Here is a 19,288-nt window from a genome sequence, read left to right as displayed (position 1 = left end):
ACTCACTTCTAATGTTAGCTCTGAAGTGCTGGAGTGTCGGCGGTTCCTTATCACTTCAGGCTCGCTCCATCTTCTTCTGTCCCTGTTGTAATACCCCATTTCACCGCCACCACCTCCACCACCTCCATTACTTCTACTACCACCACCACCACTTCTACCACCACCACCACCACTTCTACCACCACCACCACCACTTCTACCACCACCACTTCTACTACCTCCGCCTTTAATATATCTCGTATCAAACCCATTAACAAGTTGTGTCCACTGATCATTCTCCTCTGCATGCAATGCGCGGCTCGGCAAAAGCCTTCCAGACAACACGGGCTCCTTCATCAACAGATCTTCATCCTCCTCAAGTGAGCTTGAACTGTCTTGCTCAATCTCTTGGGAGTTGACAAGGCTAGCAAAGTTGGGATCAATGTTGATCTTCTTGACGATCTTTACGGAGCTTCTGCTGCTACCTTGACTCAATGTGTTCACGAGATCTATGTTTTCGCTTGCAGATTTGAAATCCTCTTCACGATCAATAGAGCTTACAGGTGAGTTACCTGGTGGACTGATAGGCCTAAAAGTACTAATATCATCCTGTTTAGTACCATCTTGTTTCCGCACTATCTCAGTCGAGATATCATCATCTTCCTTCATCGAATATTATTGAGCTGCTCTGATGCTCTACGAGGGTCTCAAGATTAGAATATAAAACGGAATCTTTTTCAGTAAGTCTGGTTAAGCTAATAGAAGCTGTTAGTTTCAACCCCAACCACTATGAGTCCACCCACAGCAGCGCACCACAACCCTTATCTTAAACAAAACAAAGCAACACACTGGACATACTACGCGAGTAGAAGCGATTAAAAAGCGGTGCTAAAACAGAGTAATGTAACCCCAGCTAGAGTTATGACTATGAATACTGGGGACTAGTACACGGTGAGTACATTGTATGTACACTACAATGAGTGATGAGGTGTATGGGATCTGCTTCCTGTCTGTACTTTACAACTCTACTCTTCACAGTGTTACAAATAGTGCATATTACTGATTAATTAATGATTTATTAGGGATATTGAACCGTTCAACTCACTTATATTTATACTTCACCATCTCTGTACCCTACACTAATACCAACACAGTGAAAATAAAACCTGCTTCAAAAAATGGCATTTTCGTGAAATGAAGTAAGGTTAAACTATCGCAGCTACAAAATACCGGCGCCCACGTGCTAACAAGACGCGCGCTGATTGGTCAGTTAGCTGGCAAATCTCTCGTTATTGGCTGGCACACCGACTGCAGACTATTATAGAGATCAGTTAATAACCGGTAATACAGAATTACAAGCTAATAATTACCCATGATCAGGCAGGATTTACGCTAAATATTTGGCCATCATTACACTCATTAGCTAACATGCTAATGAGGGGGGGGGGCTAACATGTGACCTACTTAGCCTCTCTTGAGCACTGGGCTCTTTTGCGGACGATTTTTATAAAATTCATGGAATTTGTTGGTTTCAGCTTACCTCGGAGAGTTTGTTTAGGAATCAAAACTATTCAAAATATTCAAACTATGCGAAGCAACTGTGAAACATGCAGAAAGTAGACAGTTAGGTACTATGGCAACACTTATTACAAAAGCTAACTAAAGTGGAATATGTATCGAAAGCAGGAAATTGAAAATAGAATGTATCTGAAAATAAGCACGATTTAAGTGATTGGCTAGGATTCTTAAACTCGTTATATTACTGATACGTACAATTAAGACGTTGATTTGAGTGTAAGTATAAATTAATTATTTAATTTAATCGAGAATTATCCTATTAATTAAGTTACTCAGTGAGTGATGAATGAGGTGAATACATAAGTTTTGAGAACCCTGGTTCAGAGGATCAAATATTGTGTACTTATAGGGTAGCTCCATGAGATGAAGAAAAGATGAGACTAAAGGGATCTTTAACAGGATGCAAAATAAGATCACCCCCTCCCCCCAAAATATTAACAACTAAGAACATAAAACTAACAGTTTTGAGTTGAGAGATGGTTGAGCGTGCGTCGTTGTCACCGTATATCAGTTCCTGTATTCTAGACTCGTGCTGAAAAGAGGGGTTGTGAGAGCCTGTTATAAAGTTATACCTGAAAATTAAAGCTAGATTTACTATACCTCTACTATACCTATACGTATTAGCATCAACTTGTATTTTGTTTCTAAATACAAAAACAGGTTTATCGTACGACAACATGCACCTGAAACTAATAACACGACACTTTTGTAGCGATACCGTGAATATGATGGTTTGGTGTAACAATCCCGCTCACATAGTCGGCTCCTCGAGATTTCTCAATGCAATTAGACTTATTAGACCCTAAATAACAAAATTGACTCGTGTACATTTTATCACCGCTCTTATATTTCTCAAAACCACGCCCTTTTTCGACCGCACCCATTTCGCGACTCACATTATAGAGTATCTCAGCTTCTGATTGAGATACCTAGAGCTCATGTGCTCATCAAAATGTGTGCAATATGTATAATGTATACATAATGTATGATAGATAAGTGCTGTGAATACACTTAGGGCCTTAGAGTAGTGGTTGCTGAGCAATCGACTTAATTAAGCATGCGAGTGGCACTTAATGAGCAACAATTACATCTTCAAGTTCTGTAATATCACCTCTTCTGTAATATCACACAATCGTGTTCCGGTCAATGAAGGAATACACTTTATTTTGTACCCGTTCACCTTCCGTCTGTGTGACTTTTTAACTTCTTCAATCTTTATCATCAGAGATATGAAAAATCCAAAAGAGATGGGTCAAGCAGATGATGTTACTCAGTCAGCAAATCTTTGCCAAAGGTCCTATAATTTATTTCAAAATCAAATATTTTTCTAAGACATTGCCTAAAATTTCAGAGTTCACAACCTCTATTGTACTCCATTTACCTTACCCACAACAACAAAACACTTCTCAATAGTTTTATAGTACGGAAATTGAAAAGAAAAAGAACTAATCACTAAATTTGAGCAATTAGCATGGTTCATGCTTTAACTCATTAAGTTTTGTAAAATGGCACAATGCCGACCTGCTATTTTACAGCTGTTACGGTAACAGCCCTCTAATAGCCGGTTAATAGCAGGCTAATAGCCGGTTATTAGCCAGCTAATAGCCAGCTAATAGCCGGTTAATAGCCATAATGAAACACAAGTAAGCGTCGGCTATTAAGCCGGCTGAGATCGACATGAATATTGAATATACCCACAACTATGGTCAGGGCCAAACGTTTTTCATGACGTAACATCATGATCAAAAACATCGGAAAGTATAATTACTTTTATGATGCAGCGAATTTTAATAATATCGATATTTTATTAAAAATGAAGAGAGGATGAATCTTTGCAAATGAATAACTAGTCAACTGGTTTACAACCCCTAACAGATTGAAATTGAGTCACTTTCGCCCATACACACAATGTGTTGAAACTTGCAATGTGGACAATGCGAATGTGTTAATTCTAATCTTCAGCAAATGTGTTAATCCTAATCTTTAGCGTTAATGTCGATTAGTATTGTGTTAAAATATTGGAAACTCTCACTCAATTATACTCATCATCAGCTCAACTAGCCCCAGTCATTCTGCACATATAATTTTAAAACCCTCTATGAGGGTGAATCTATATTTATACATCTTGAATTGATTGGAAGCTTAGTGTAAGATATTGACCTTGCAAGTTATTTGTTATGTTACACCCAACAAATATGTAAAGCAACGTTATACACTACTTTATATACACTGTTGAATAATCCAAACTGAGAGTACCTATAGGATGCAAATTTGGCGAATGTTTCAGCTTAATTGTGATGTTTGTTCTTCAAATTTGTCGCACATACAGCAATTTTAGGCAGTTGTGTTGTCTCTGATTAAAATGGCTATTAACCTGCTATTGTCTGGCTGTTAGACAACTGTTAGGTATTTGTGCGCTCAAAATGATTTTAGAGGGCCGTTGCGCGCATTTTGGTGTTTATCTGAGCTTTGTTTCTCTATCAGAAGCTGAGATACTCTAGAAAAAAAGGTCGAAAAGGGCGTGGTTTCGAGAAATTTAAGAGTCGTGATAAAGTGTACCCGAGTAAATTTTGATATCTAGGATCTAATAAGTTAAATAACATTGCGAAATCTAGGGGAGCTGACTATGTGAGCGGGATTTTTGGTAGGTACAGAATTTGTTGTAAAGTGGTGCTGTATATTGAATAACATGAAACATTAAAATATTTAAATAAACAGTGGTGGTGGCGGGTATAGATGGGTCACAATAAACTATAAGTGTAACACAAGTAACCTGGTAAGGAGGATGTAGGAGCTGTGCAGCACTACTAGACCTATCAGGAGGTCTACTATCCCACCCACTCCACGCGTTCAAACTCAATCTCTCCAGGAACTGGTCTCCAGATGAACACCGCCTCACACAAGGCCGGGACACATCCCCCGGTTCAGATTGGTTCATCATGATCATGTGATTGAGGTTCCTGGTGGCAGCGGGGCGGGTAGCACCCCCACCCACTACACTATGGGTGGGGGTGTTGGGGGCCAGTTTGCGCCGAGGTCTGGGTATAATAACAGTTGGTGCCGGGTTGTGGAGGTTCCAGCCGACTGACAAGCTCAGATTGCTGGTATCCAACATGATAGATCTGGCTGACAGATCGGGGTTAGAGCTCCAAGGTTTTGATAGGTCAATATCGGACACGTGACCTGAGTTGTTGGGGGTCTGGTGGTCAGGTTTACTGAACACCTCGTCATCTGAAGAGTGGAGGTCGGAGAGGGAGGACAGGGAGCAGATCCCGGAGGAGGTTGGAGATGTCATCAGAGGAGCTTCCTTATACTTTCAGAAACAACGAACGTCAGCACTGTGTTTTATTTTCTCTGGCATCTACCTCTTGAGATTATACCGTACTATTATAGTTGGTCAAATTCAGATCTTGAGAGAAAACACATTTGAACAGAGCAAAAAGAGAATTAGTTTCTAACATGAGTCAACGACCAGCTGGTGACTATAAAATATATATAAAATATATATATATCACATTAAGCAAAGTGCAAACACACATTGAGCATGTTCATTATTCGGCCCAAGAAAGATTTTCTACGGAAGAGTTTCTAATAACTAGTGCAGAGTTCCGCTACAGTATAATTATATGTAAATAGTAAATTTGACGAAGCGAAGAGAGTCTCAAACGAAGTAGAGCGAGTACAAAGGGTTCTAGCGAGGGGAGAGTCGCAGTGAGGGCACACAATAACTAGGACCACCAGAGAGAGAATACAAGAGCAGCACCTATTTAGCATTTATAGTTCCTTCAGAGAGTGATTCTACGGGGTTTCCATTTGGAGGGTTTTAGAGAACAGGGTTTCCATTTGGAGGGTTTTAGAGTACGCTAAAACTGCTGGTGCAAATTAATTTAGCTTAAACTGCTGGTTTAACTTAGTTTAGCTTTGTCTAGAGTACAATTAGGGCATTGGTTCGCTTAATTTCATGTACGTTCGAGTAAACCAGTAAACTGTTGCTACCAAACAGACGTTTCCTTAATACCTCTACCCAACGGAAAACTAGGCTTCACTTACAGCTCCAGTAGTTTTGTCTCTACCCAACGGAAAACTAGGCTTCACTTACAGCTCCAGTAGTTTTGTCTCTACCCAACGGAAAACTAGGCTCCACTAACAGCTCCAGTAGTTTTGTCTCTACCCAACGGAAAACTAGGCTCCACTAACAGCTCCAGTAGTTTTGTCTCTACCCAACGGAAAACTAGGCTCCACTAACAGCTCCAGTAGGTTTGTCTCTACCCAACGGAAAACTAGGCTCCACTAACAGCTCCAGTAGTTTTGTCTCTACCCAACGGAAAACTAGGCTCCACTAACAGCTCCAGTAGTTTTGTCTCTACCCAACGGAAAACTAGGCTCCACTAACAGCTCCAGTAGTTTTGTCTCTACCCAACGGAAAACTAGGCTCCACTAACAGCTCCAGTAGGTTTGTCTCTACCCAACGGAAAACTAGGCTTCCACTAACAGCTCCAGTAGTTTTGTCTCTACCCAACGGAAAACTAGGCTCCACTAACAGCTCCAGTAGGTTTGTCTCTACCCAACGGAAAACTAGGCTCCACTAACAGCTCCAGTAGGTTTGTCTCTACCCAACGGAAAACTAGGCTCCACTAACAGCTCCAGTAGTTTTGTCTCTACCCAACGGAAAACTAGGCTCCACTAACAGCTCCAGTAGGTTTGTCTCTACCCAACGGAAAACTAGGCTTCCACTAACAGCTCCAGTAGGTTTGTCTCTACCCAACGGAAAACTAGGCTCCACTAACAGCTCCAGTAGGTTTGTCTCTACCCAACGGAAAACTATAGGCTCCACTAACAGCTCCAGTAGTTTTGTCTCTACCCAACGGAAAACTAGGCTCCACTAACAGCTCCAGTAGGTTTGTCTCTACCCAACGGAAAACTAGGCTCCACTAACAGCTCCAGTAGTTTTGTCTCTACCCAACGGAAAACTAGGCTCCACTAACAGCTCCAGTAGGTTTGTCTCTACCCAACGGAAAACTAGGCTTCACTTACAGCTCCAGTAGTTTTGTCTCTACCCAACGGAAAACTAGGCTTCACTTACAGCTCCAGTAGTTTTGTCTCTACCCAACGGAAAACTAGGCTCCACTAACAGCTCCAGTAGTTTTGTCTCTACCCAACGGAAAACTAGGCTCCACTAACAGCTCCAGTAGTTTTGTCTCTACCCAACGGAAAACTAGGCTCCACTAACAGCTCCAGTAGTTTTGTCTCTACCCAACGGAAAACTAGGCTCCACTAACAGCTCCAGTAGTTTTGTCTCTACCCAACGGAAAACTAGGCTCCACTAACAGCTCCAGTAGGTTTGTCTCTACCCAACGGAAAACTAGGCTCCACTAACAGCTCCAGTAGGTTTGTCTCTACCCAACGGAAAACTAGGCTCCACTAACAGCTCCAGTAGTTTTGTCTCTACCCAACGGAAAAGCTAAAACATTAAAATACCGCCGGAAAACTTTGTCTACACTTTAAAGCTGGAAAATGGAAAGGAAAACAAAAAACTTTGAGAACAGACTGTCTTAAGAGCTTGTAAATCATGTGTTACCTTTAGTCGACCGGTGAGCATGTTAATTGTTATAGCATGTTATAAAATGTTAAAAATGTTATTTTAGTGTTCAGTAGGGAGCATCATGGCTCTCGACAGACAAAGTGAAACAAGGTAAATGACAGGTGAAAACCGAGGCAAGTTACCTTGAGAATGCAAGAGCATGTTATAGCTGCATGTTATAAAATGTTACAGCATTACTGTTACAATTAAAATAAGCAGAATAAGCAGGGTAAGCAGGGTATTTGAGGACAATAGAGGCCGAGTTTTAGAGGCCGAGTGTGGGCTTTATTAGCAGTACATAGTTGCAATACAGTAGCTGCATAGTAGTAGTAGCTGCATAACTTGTATTATACCTTAATAGTAATTTATTATTGTGGGCCTGCAACTTGATCTATAACATTCATTGTAATAACTTATACTCTTGAACAATAAACTTTAAGTAAACATAAAGTTAAACATTGTTAAACTTTATGTTTACTTAAAACAAGGACACAAAACTCTGCATTTCACTTCATGGTGTCATAGGGATGCGAGTAAAAATGACACGTGACAGAACATCTGTCAGCTGATTAGCTAAAAGCACTCTGTTTATAGTGACTAAGGCCGACAACAACAACAACAAACTATGCGGTGTTACATTAAGTTGAAGTAGGACCGGCAAGGTAACAATAAACACAGTTATTTCTATGTGAGCGTTAGTGTGGGGAGCCCGTAATAGTGGGTAATAGTTAGCTAAACAGGTACACTTACTGGGTAGTGGGTATTATAGCTTACTAAATACTAAGTTACCAGGCACACCTTGACCTACTCTTCAGTAGTACTATGATCTCTTATTGGTTATTTATTGTGAATCAAGAAAAATAAAGAAGGCTGACACCAAGAAGGATGCCACAAAAACGAGCACCGTTTATAAATATACAAATGTAAGTAAATGTAAGGGGTTTATCAGGAACCAGATGATACACACAGCCATACAAGTGACATCTGACAGTGTTTTTGTGAAAAGAAACCGAGAATAACGGCTGATCGTCTACATTCACAGGCTAATAGGGCATTGTGGCAGAATGTGAATAAAGCTGAGGAAACAGCCCAAATAAGGGATAATGAGGTTTATATAAAGCTTCAGAACTTTAAACACAGAACAAGCTGCACTGATTGGGAGGAGGATCACGCAACCAATTTAACCTTCTAATGTCTTGCATGGTCCTCTGGTGCCAATATTCATTAGCCAAGAGGTCTTCTAATCAGTTCTGATTGAACCTCTCGCTACGGTCTTACTACAGTAAAATCAGGGTCTTACTACTACAGTACTACAGCTTGTGATGTGAAAGTAGTGTGCCTGCTGCAGCGAGCCAATCTGAGTGCAGTGCTGTGACAAGCAATGCAGCCTAGCATTGCAGCCTAGCAATACAGTCTAGCAACGCAGCCTAGCAATGCAGCCTAGCAACGCAGCCTAGCAACGCAGCCTAGCAACGCAGCCTAGCAACGCAGCCTAGCAACACAGCCTAGCAACACAGTCTAGCAACGCCGCCTAGCAACGCAGCCTAGCAACGCAGCCTAGCAATGCAGCCTAGCAACGCAGCCTAGCAACGCAGCCTAGCAACGCAGCTTAGCAACGCAGCCTAGCAACACAGCCTAGCAACACAGTCTAGCAACGCCGCCTAGCAACGCAGCCTAGCAACGCAGCCTAGCAACGCAGTCTAGCTTTGAAATGTGGGTACTGGGTATGCCCCATACGTTAACGTACCTGTAAATGTTTTTTATTTACCGGGATATCGTTGACAAATTATTTCCGGGAAAAAATAACTTGATAGCTTGATAGCTTTCAATCAACATCTCCCCACAATCTACATCACCTGCTACCATGGTTACCATAGCGCCGTACCCAGAGCAGGGTACATTTTATACCACATTGGATAAAGCACAAGAATTATGAGAATGTTCTTAATACAACTTTAACTTGGACTAATATAACTATTTAACCGTGCTTGTCACCAATCCAGGTACTACTTTAAAAAAATAATTTTTAAAACAAAAAATTGTGCCTTAGCACAATTTTTTGTTTTAAAAATAATTTTTCGATACTATTTAGTTATTCGAATTGGATCCTGGATAAACGGTTTGTGGAATCAATCTAATGTGACGTCGTTAATTATGTTGGCTATTCTCCTAGTTTGCAGTTGGTCTCGTTCAAAAACGTTACATCGTACTTGTCTTATATTTCTACATCTTCGCGTAGTTGATCAATATTTTTGAGTAGGGATCTGATTTTCATGGAAAAGGTTTTAAGTTGATAGAAGTTTCAATACACTTGTAATCAGTTATATAATCATAAATTTACTTGCATTTTGTAACAAATAGGATATTTAAAGTGAACTTGTACTAGTTTGTAAGTTTCAGTAAAAACATCTCATTTATTAAGTTTGGAGATATTATTTTCTCCGATAATTTTTGGAAGAGAATAAAAACAAACTTTGTTTTACAGGTAAAATTTATATCCAGATTTACTTTAACAAGAAGATAATATGTAAAATATAATCTCTTGTTTCTTCTCAGCAGTTGTACTTATTCGCAGTTCAACACACGTCACATTGGTTACTACTTACTGGTCGTAAGTAAGTAAGCACAAAATATCACCGTGTGTCTTTTCAACAGAATTGTAACGAACCCCAGTACACATCACACATGATGAAGTGAGTAGCTGTTGTGTCCTCCACTGTGAAACTCCACAGAATTGCTAAGTTTCTCTTTGCCAGAAGTAGTGACTGTTATAGTAACTTAATAACCAATCTCGTTGTATCTTGAGACACCAGAGCAGGTCAAGGCACATGGTGCGGGACCAGCAACACCACAGGCGTGCTCAAGATCTTCAGATCACCCAACAGAGCCGAATAGTCAGCAGTGACAGACTGCTGGTAGCTTCCCCACAGGAACCTTCTTATTCGATCTAGTTTTGAAATAAATACGAAGTACGAACTGCTCGGAGATGGCTGCAAAGTCTTATTTAATTATAAGCGGAGTATCGCAGTAATTAAATCACTAGAAGTAACAGGTGGACGATGATTCTGCAAATCTTGAAGTCAATAACTAACTAGAGGTCAGGTACATCGTGGTTGCACCAGGTGGTAGCAGTAAGATCCGAGAAATAGCGCGCCCTTCTTTTACAGTCCTCAAAGTTATCCAGATACCACCTCACAGAGATGAGTTTAACTTTATATTTACTTGTAGAGTTGCTTATAAGTAGCAGATGGCAGAATTAATTATTAATTATTAATTGAATTTAAACGCTAAAAGCGTTGGTTCCCAAAGCTAAGTATTGTCCTAAAGTCCTAATGCTCTATTATGGTCCACGTAGGGGGGGGGGGGCTACACGTACCCTAGTTCGACACGTCGCGTACCCTAGTTCGACAGCGTTGATTACTGGAGAACTTAAGTTTTCGAACTACAGTACGTGCCTCATGCCCCTTTCCAACTAAAATGAGTCTGTAGCAGCTTTTTTAAAAAGGGCGTTTAATATTTCACAGGGTCTTTTGAAACTAAGTCATGCTTTGCTTCCGTTTTGGTGACCCCATGATTAACAAATACCAATTTTGGAAACATATACCCTAAAGTGATCATTTGTCGAGTAATTGACGACAAACTATAGCATATTATTTAGTATTTACCAGAGAAACTAGAGTATATTATTTAGTATTTACCAGGGCAAACATTGAAACTGTCGTATTTTATATTTCCATTATGTTGGTCAGTCGCCGGGAGAAAATGACGTGATCTAGCTAGTTCCCCCCCCCCCCCCCCCCCCCCCCCCCCCCCGCACAAAATTCCTGCAAAGAGAAGCCTCTCAGATGGTTCCTGCTAATTTTCCCTGACTAAAAGCTTTTACTCCACGAATACATTTTTAACAAACACATTTACTGCCCAACAGCTGCTATGGTAAAAGAGCCCTTACCTTTATATCAGCTGTATTTTGCTTATAACGATCCGTCGCGTCACAAATATAATCTACAATAGAATTGAGACATCTGTACTCTCTAACCAGCTTTAATTTAAATTACAACACGATCAAAGACTTCCGCAAACAAATAAAAGTTGAACTTACCCAAATAAATTTTATTTCTTTTAAGCTGATACAAATAGCTTGTCTACGTGGTAGAGACTCGTTCCAAGATGAAACTGCTCGGTTGCCTGGTGACTGTGATGCTATTTAACTGTACACTCTTGTTAGAACTGAAGATAACGAGTATTCCTGACGGTGAATCTCATCCTGCTCCCTGTGCAATAACCTGTGCTGGTGTGTCGAGATATAGCGATACTGGTGGCTACAGTTGGAGGAGTTACTCGTCCGGTTCGGGAGAAGGCTCGGAAGAGCATGGAAGCAGCTCAACATTAAAGAATGTGGGTTTGTAACTAGACCAGTCATTATAGCTACGATAAGCGGGTTTTATCGTGGTGACTGTCCGTCTATCTTCGTAGAGAATGGCTATAATAGTGTACAAACAGTGGAGAAAGCAACACCTACTCAAATGGTAGATAACCTTTGTGACGTGCATTGGAGTGCTTTCGGGTACAATTGTTGAGAAAGAACAAGAGAGGCTCATGACGTTTCTTTTTTAATGGATTATAAATAAATTTTCCTAGTTTTATTGATTCTAACTTATAGTTGTACGTAATATAATGGTCACGTACACCACTCTTATTTTCATGTAAAGTACTATTATCTGTTAGTGAAATAATTAGTTGCGTGCGTGGTGCAACCGTGGCGATATTATTGTTAAAACAAAACACTTAATTTACTGCCCAGCAGCTGCTACAATTGTCCCCATAGTGGCCGTATTTTAATTATACCGATTTGTCGCGTCACAAATATAATCCACAATAGAATTACATCTGCCTCACAATAAGACTTACGCATACAAATAAAAGTTGAACCAGTTCAAATAAATTATAAATTTTATTTCCTTAATCTGATACAAACATCTTGTCTTCGTGGTAAAGATCCAACTCGTTTGAACTTCTAAGATGAAACTGCTCGGCTGGCTGATGACAGTGATGGCATTAAACCTCAGTCTCTCAAGCGAACTGAAGATCGTAAATACTCCTGACGGTAAATCTCATCCTGCACCCTGTGCAATGACCTGCACTGGCGTGTCAGGATTTAGCGAGACTGGATTGTACAGATGGCAGAGTTACGAATATGGAACAGCTTGGAAACAAATCAACATTGCAGAGTGTGGATTTGTCTCTATACCAGTGATAACTGCTACTTTAAGCGGAACTTATATTTGGAGATGCCCGGCTATCTTTACAGAGCGAGGCTACATTACACAGTCCACATTTGACGTACAAACGGTGGAGAAGACGTCGCCTAGTCATATGGTCTATAGCCGTTGTGACGTTCATTGGAGCGCTTTCGGGTACAATTGTTGAGAGGGAACAATAGATGGCTTTCATTATTTTTCTGTTTTCAAATAAAATATATTATTTTTCTAGTTTTATTGACTGAACTTTTGATTTACCACTACATATTTTTATCTATGTAGGAAATGTAACTAAAATCAAAACATTTTGAAACTGTTTCAACAAGTCTCATAATTCAGTGTACCTATGTAATTTATAAGCAATGGTAAATGGTACAATGAAATCTGAATCATACATATGGATGGGTGTTATACTTTTCAACTTCATGACACGTGCCTGTCTGTTATAATATGATAAGTGATGATGAAAAGCTCGCAGCAGTAAAACTACTCATACATTACCATGGTAACTAAACTCCCTAAACCATGCTAAGAAAACTCCCTGAAACTTGCACGTACCTTTTTGCACTTCATCTCTGATTCCATCCACTTAGACTTTATCATCTCTAACTCCTGCACCTTTTCTAACTCTGACAGATCTAGACGTATTTGGTTCTGAAATGGAGTGTTTATTTACACAAGAATACACGAGTGTTGATAATATAAACAGTAAAATCGAGTTTTAGGTCAGAAGGAATGGGAATCTGGAATAGCTACCGAAATAAGATCCATGAATTTTACATTACAAACATATTTACCATTTGAGTTGAGTATTTGCGGGAGTTGGCGTCTAGTTTCATCTCAGACTCTAGAGTCTCCAAATGTGTATCATACGCTTGCTGCCTCCTGAAATAACATTGTCATTCAGCTGTGTGGATATGTTTCCAGTAGTAATATTGGGGATATCGATAGCACTGGTGACTACCACCAATGTTAGGATAGGATTTCTTATTCTTGCGTTTTTAACTGACATCCTGCTCAATGATTTGGTTAATGGGTGAAACGGATAACCAAACTGGTCGTCTTCGCGCCAAAATACCACTGAAATAAACTGAACTGCTAACAACAAATAACGCGCGCAGCTAGCTAGCTCGAACACGCATATAATAATCTGTAACGTTTGTAAAATCTCAATGTCACTTTGTTCTCGCGCGTTACGTACAATATGCACAAACATCTCAATTCAACGAATGTTGAGGCAAAAATTTGATGCACTAATATTTCTTTGGTTGAGTTTTCAAACAGATGGTCATAATCGCTAACGAGTTTTCAAAGTGGGAGTAACACTCAATCCTCAATATGTAGGGCGCTAAAGATATAGAGTCGCTAGAAAGATAATAGAAGTCATTGGACAAACCAGAACAGCTTAGACTCATGAAGAAAACAACGCTAATTCATTACCATGTTTATATTAACTAATGAGAGCGTTAGGCCCAAATCTTGACAACTACATCGTTGAGAAAAACGTAATAACATGTAATATGTAATATGTATGTGGCATAGCTGCAACTACCGTTCCTGTATCAATGTTTACTTAAATCATCCAGCTCGTACATTGGTTGCATGTTAAATTTTACAAATCCCATTTCAGTAATGAATCTGTATATTTTCTCACGTACACAATTCGAAAATCTTGGGAGAGCGGTGCATAACAAAAACTTGGATAAATATTTCACAAGGTCCCGTGGTCATTGTATTTTTTAAAACGACTGTCGCGACAATTGCGAATTCTCTTTCAAGTTAGATAATGAAATAGCCCGCCCTCAAGAACACACTTTGTCTGGGGACTGCAGGAAACAATACCCCAGTATACCCCAGACAATACCCCAGACTGACTACTACCTGTAGTACCCCCATCTTAATTATAAGATACTGAGACAAGAAACGATTGTCGCGACAATCGGGGTGAGATACTCTACAATACTACTACTACTACTAGTCTACAATATAAAGGTGATTTCAGACATGTTTCCAGTACAATATAATAATCCTGGCAATATGAACCTGCACAGAGCGAGACAGGATAATGTAGTGACACAGAATTAAAGAGTTAGTGTTACATTTAGAGCGACATGTGGTGTGACCCAGTCAGTCAGGCGACCCTGCTCTGGGGGACTATTGAACTTGAACTTTGTGGAGGATTAGAAGAGATTAGCAGCGTCTTATATTTCAGATATATATTTTTAAGTTACTCGACTGGCTCTGCTTCCTCTAAAACTCAACGATCACTCCCTCCACTGTTATTATTTGATGATTCTGATTTTCAGATGTAGACGAATGCTATAAAACCAGTTTCAGTACCACTATAAGTTCCACTATTTAAACTTCTCCCCATGACAATGTACTCCGAGTTCAAATATAGCACCTCTACATTTATACCTACACAGTACACACTCCATGTAATCATTACTGAAATCCAAACAGCCAGTCAGATCGCCGGAAACAGTCACGTGACACGTCGTTAACCAATGAGAAGACCGCATGGAAACACAAGACTTCTCATGCGAGTGTATCTGTCAATACACCTCATGTGTCACGTGAAGAGATACTGTGTTCTGATTGGCTGGTTAGCTGGGATGCTGCGTTGTGATTGATCAGTTGGTTCAACAAGTGGTTGAACACGGATCAGATATACAACAACACATGAATTACTATTTACGTGTTTGGGATGTTTTATAACAAGAGATGTTGTGTTTTAGAGGACTGTGGGAATATTTTCAAACATTCACAACAAACCCTTAAAATATTATATTGAATCATAAAGTGCGCCTCAACAAAAAAGGAATCACGAACGATGTCTCGACGAATAACTAAACTGCTCCTTCACAAACACACCACACTGCTCCTTCATAAACACACCACCCTGCTATAAAATTACCTGTTAAGAACGTCCTCCATGCTAGCCTTCATCTGATTCTGATTGTTACGTTCTGCAATGATACTTCGTATGAAGTCCTCTAGTTTAGGCAGCACGTGGGGACACTTATCTCGGGCTGTGTAGTACATCTCTCTGAGACCCTCATTACTGGGGTGGGCAAGAGGTTAGTAGCAGTTACTTTAATAATTTTGTCAGGAGGAAATGACATGATAAGATAAGCGCATTTTGTCCTAATATAAAATCCCAACAATAATACTACTAAAAATGACCAATAAAAATATAACTTGACAAGGAATCTAAGGAATTTAAGTACTGACTGTTCGAAAGTTTCAAGTGCACCCAGTCGCCGTAACATATCAGTCCAAGTATCGAAATCAAGGGAAGGGAAGGAGGTAAGTTTCCTTGCTGCTGTAGAGCTATTCTCCTCGTACACTATCTCGTCTAGCTTGGAGGGGTCCAGGGGTCCCTCGTAGTCCTGGGGGATGGCCAGGGTAACGTAAACTGTCTTTCAGTGAGAATTTGTAACGTTTAGCTCGATCTTATATCTTTATATCATCATGGTTGACATGTATTCGGGCTCTGAGGTTGTGGTTTGACGAAACTCGATACCTTATGTCACTTGGTATGATGTCATGTCACGTGGTATGACGTCATGTCACGTGGTATGACGTCACACTCCCTCACTTACCGGGGTAAGAACAGTAGGAGTCTCATCGTAGTTATGGAGATCAAAACTGTCCGCTAACTCGGAGAAGTCAGTGACCCCGTTGCTAGCTGCGAACTCTTGTAGTCCCTCCATAAAGTTGTGTTTACTAATCTTACCCAGGTCAGACTTGTCTAAATTCGCAAACACGTCCGCTACCTAAGGGAGGATTACATGTAATACAAGAGGGAAAATCTGGGTACTGGGGAAGTAAATAAAGGGACATTTCACTACACGACATTTTGGGCTAGGTTAGTAATATAATTACTACAACAGGTCATTGTTTGTCAGCCACATAATGTATTTTAGTTGGTCTTTCTTTAATGCACGACTTTAAAACTGATTACAAATCTATTACATTTATTGAGATTATGTTGGTGTTGAATAAAATGCGAATGATTAAGTACATCGGTACATTAATTGCTAAAAACATGTTAAAAGTTCATAATGAGAGAATTAACATTTCGTCGAATTCGTCCAGCTACTACCTGCATTACTTCTTTAACAAGAATTGCGCCGGTTAGCGGACGCTAGATTTCCATCAACCGTAGTGATTGTCATGCCTTTTAAAATTTAAAATTTAAATTAACGATAGTTTCATGTTGGTCAAAATATTAAATAATGGTTCTTTATTCACCATTCTTGGGGCGCTACGGAACACAAAATGGAGGGGTTGCCATTGTCAATTAGTCAAATTTAAAAAGTTAAATGACCGGACACCGTAGCGCCTGCGCCTGTGTGGTGATATGCAGTTAAAAGTCGTGAAATCCGTAGCAGGTAATACTAATGCAACTCATAATAACATTTATGGTCCATTTCGTATAACAAATCAAGCACTCACAACAAAACGAGAAGTTAGTATGTTGTACCGCATCATGATCAATGATCAAATAAAGAAAAGCGTGGGCTACTTAACACATGTCACATGTAATGTATAAAATCCGGGAAATCGCGTGTTATCTAAATCAATTGGCGCCGCGCGCAATCGGAAGTGTAATTCGATCAATCGTCAAATCGTGCAAACGTATGCGGAGGGTAACCATGGCGACTACACCATAACTGCTCTGCGCGCAGAAAATATGCATTAAAATAAAGTATGCGGAGGGTTATGCATGTTTTGCTTTGTGACACCGTACGAAAAACTTAGCTACCTGCTATACCCATTCTCAATTCCTTCTGCACTTCTATACATCTTATGCCTTTTTAAAGAAAAAGACAGTTGATGTAAAAAATTTAACTGATGATCTATCATAATCTAATCGTTTGAACCAATTTTTAAATATGCAACCCTCAAAAATATTCATTCAGGCCAGTAATAAAACCTTCAAATTTCAGGCCCCGACAATTTAATGCAGATCTATAAGGAGTATAACAAATGCTAATCTTATTTGTCAGACTAACTGCTCCTTTATAAAGACAACACAACTCGACTTACCCTAATTCAATAACACTATTCCTAGAAAACCATATAAGTTATACCTACTTGCTCCTTATTAATCTTAGCTGAACACTTTGTTATATTATTATATAGGGAAGGCTCAAATCAGCAAGTAATATTTTATTAATTTATCTTTACAATATCAGATAAGTGACTGCTATGTTAGTTTTAAGTTTAACAGAATTATCGAGAGATATCGTTATTCTGATGACAAATTCAGCCGGAAGCAGCGCATGCTAATATTAATCTATTAGCACCATCTGACAAATCTTTATTATTACCTGATAGGTAACTGTTATTGTAATAAGCATGGAAAGTGATGTTTAATGTTTATTATTATAATGTTATTGTTATTTAAGAGAATATATAAACGTTATTAACCTACCTCACATAAGTTAGAACACTCTACAGAACATAATAAACCACCTTTACAGCTAGACAAGGCTCACCTATATTATATGTTATAGTTCTACACAGAATTCAATTACAAAGGGAAAATCACGCGAATAAGCGGAAGATATACGTTTTATTCATATCAATATTGCTTACCTACACTATACCTTGCTATACTACAGTCTTTGGGTTTTACCAAATAATATATTTATAAAACTTGAGCACTCAATTCTTTTGGGTACTTAATCGAAAAAAATAGTGTCAAAAAGCTTGCTGAATAGTTAGTGTTGATCAGCAAACTTCTTATTAACAAATCACAAGTTAACCACCTGCTAATTGCTCGCTAATTAATTAATTACCTGCTCCTTAGTGAAGGCTAGTTTCCCCACACAATACTCCTCCATCTCTCTGAACCCAATGTACCTGAAACAAGTTAAAACTCAGCCCCACGTTTAGTAACACTAACCCCACATTATTTTCAGAGTTGAAAAGGTATCTATACCGTGTTACAGTGCTATAAGCTTATAAGGGTTTAGAGGTGCAGATTATATATAGGATTTGCAGGTCTACTTCTGGAGAATACGATCTATCTACCTATCTACCAGACCTAACCTGATCCGTAATATGAAAACAGATAAATTATCAACTCTTACTCTAAGAAAATATGCAAATAGCAGGAATAACGTCTACTAATAATTTTGTAAATCCAGTTAACTTAATTAATGTATCTTTATTAATTTAAAGAAAACTTATTACCCATCCTCATCGGTGTCTATCATCATGAACCATTCCTCCGCTGCTGTCGTGGTCATCTCACCCAGCAGCAGACCCAGCTCATTCTGAAGTTAAAGTGAAAGTGAAACTAATTTCATACACAGCTCACTCTGAAGTGACATAAGGTGAAAGTGAAATAAAAGTGAAAGTGAAATTTTTTTACACCAGAACCAGCTTATTCTGAAGTGTAATAGTGACCGAGGTCGTCGTTAATTGAATAATTAAAGATTAACTTTTTCACAGCAGACCCAACTCATTCTGAAGTGAAAGTGAAACTCTTTTAATACTTATAAGCTTGAACCAGCTTATTCTAAATTGAAAGTGAATCTCTTTTTACACCACCTCATTTTTAATTGAAACTGTTTTCATAGCAGACCAGGTTCCTGGAATAAAAATAGAGACTTTACTTCATTCTAATAATCATTGACCATTTAAAATACTAGTAACTAATTACTACATATTATATCACTGAAAATAGTAGTTTTTAGAGTGTTATATTTTCTGATTCGGGTCCCACAGTGACTAAACAGTAAGTTTTTAGAGTGCTATATTTTCTGATCCAGATCCCACAGTGACTAAACAGTAAGTTTTTAGAGTGCTATATTTTCTGATCCAGATCCCACAGTGACTAAACAGTAAATTTTTAGAGTGCTATATTTTCTGATCC

General features: G+C 39.2%; 1 protein-coding gene across 1 annotated transcript in view; it reads right to left on the bottom strand.

Annotated features, from left to right (window-relative positions):
- Window positions 1-19,288, bottom strand: part of LOC134819091 (ras and EF-hand domain-containing protein homolog) — a 38,040-nt gene that overhangs the window by 8,194 nt on the left and 10,558 nt on the right. Inside the window, 8 exon segments of the mRNA XM_063828856.1 lie at window positions 2,018-2,089; window positions 12,955-13,050; window positions 13,194-13,281; window positions 15,314-15,460; window positions 15,631-15,788; window positions 16,002-16,175; window positions 18,207-18,270; window positions 18,604-18,686. Coding sequence (XP_063684926.1) covers window positions 2,018-2,089; window positions 12,955-13,050; window positions 13,194-13,281; window positions 15,314-15,460; window positions 15,631-15,788; window positions 16,002-16,175; window positions 18,207-18,270; window positions 18,604-18,686 — 882 coding nt within the window.

The sequence above is a fragment of the Bolinopsis microptera genome, chromosome 8, assembly GCF_026151205.1.
Source record: "Bolinopsis microptera isolate Bmic1 chromosome 8, MBARI_Bmic_1.0, whole genome shotgun sequence".
Classification (NCBI taxonomy): Eukaryota; Metazoa; Ctenophora; class Tentaculata; order Lobata; family Bolinopsidae; genus Bolinopsis; species Bolinopsis microptera.
Note: the sequence above shows the minus strand (reverse complement) of the source record. Positions and strands in the feature narration are given on the sequence as shown.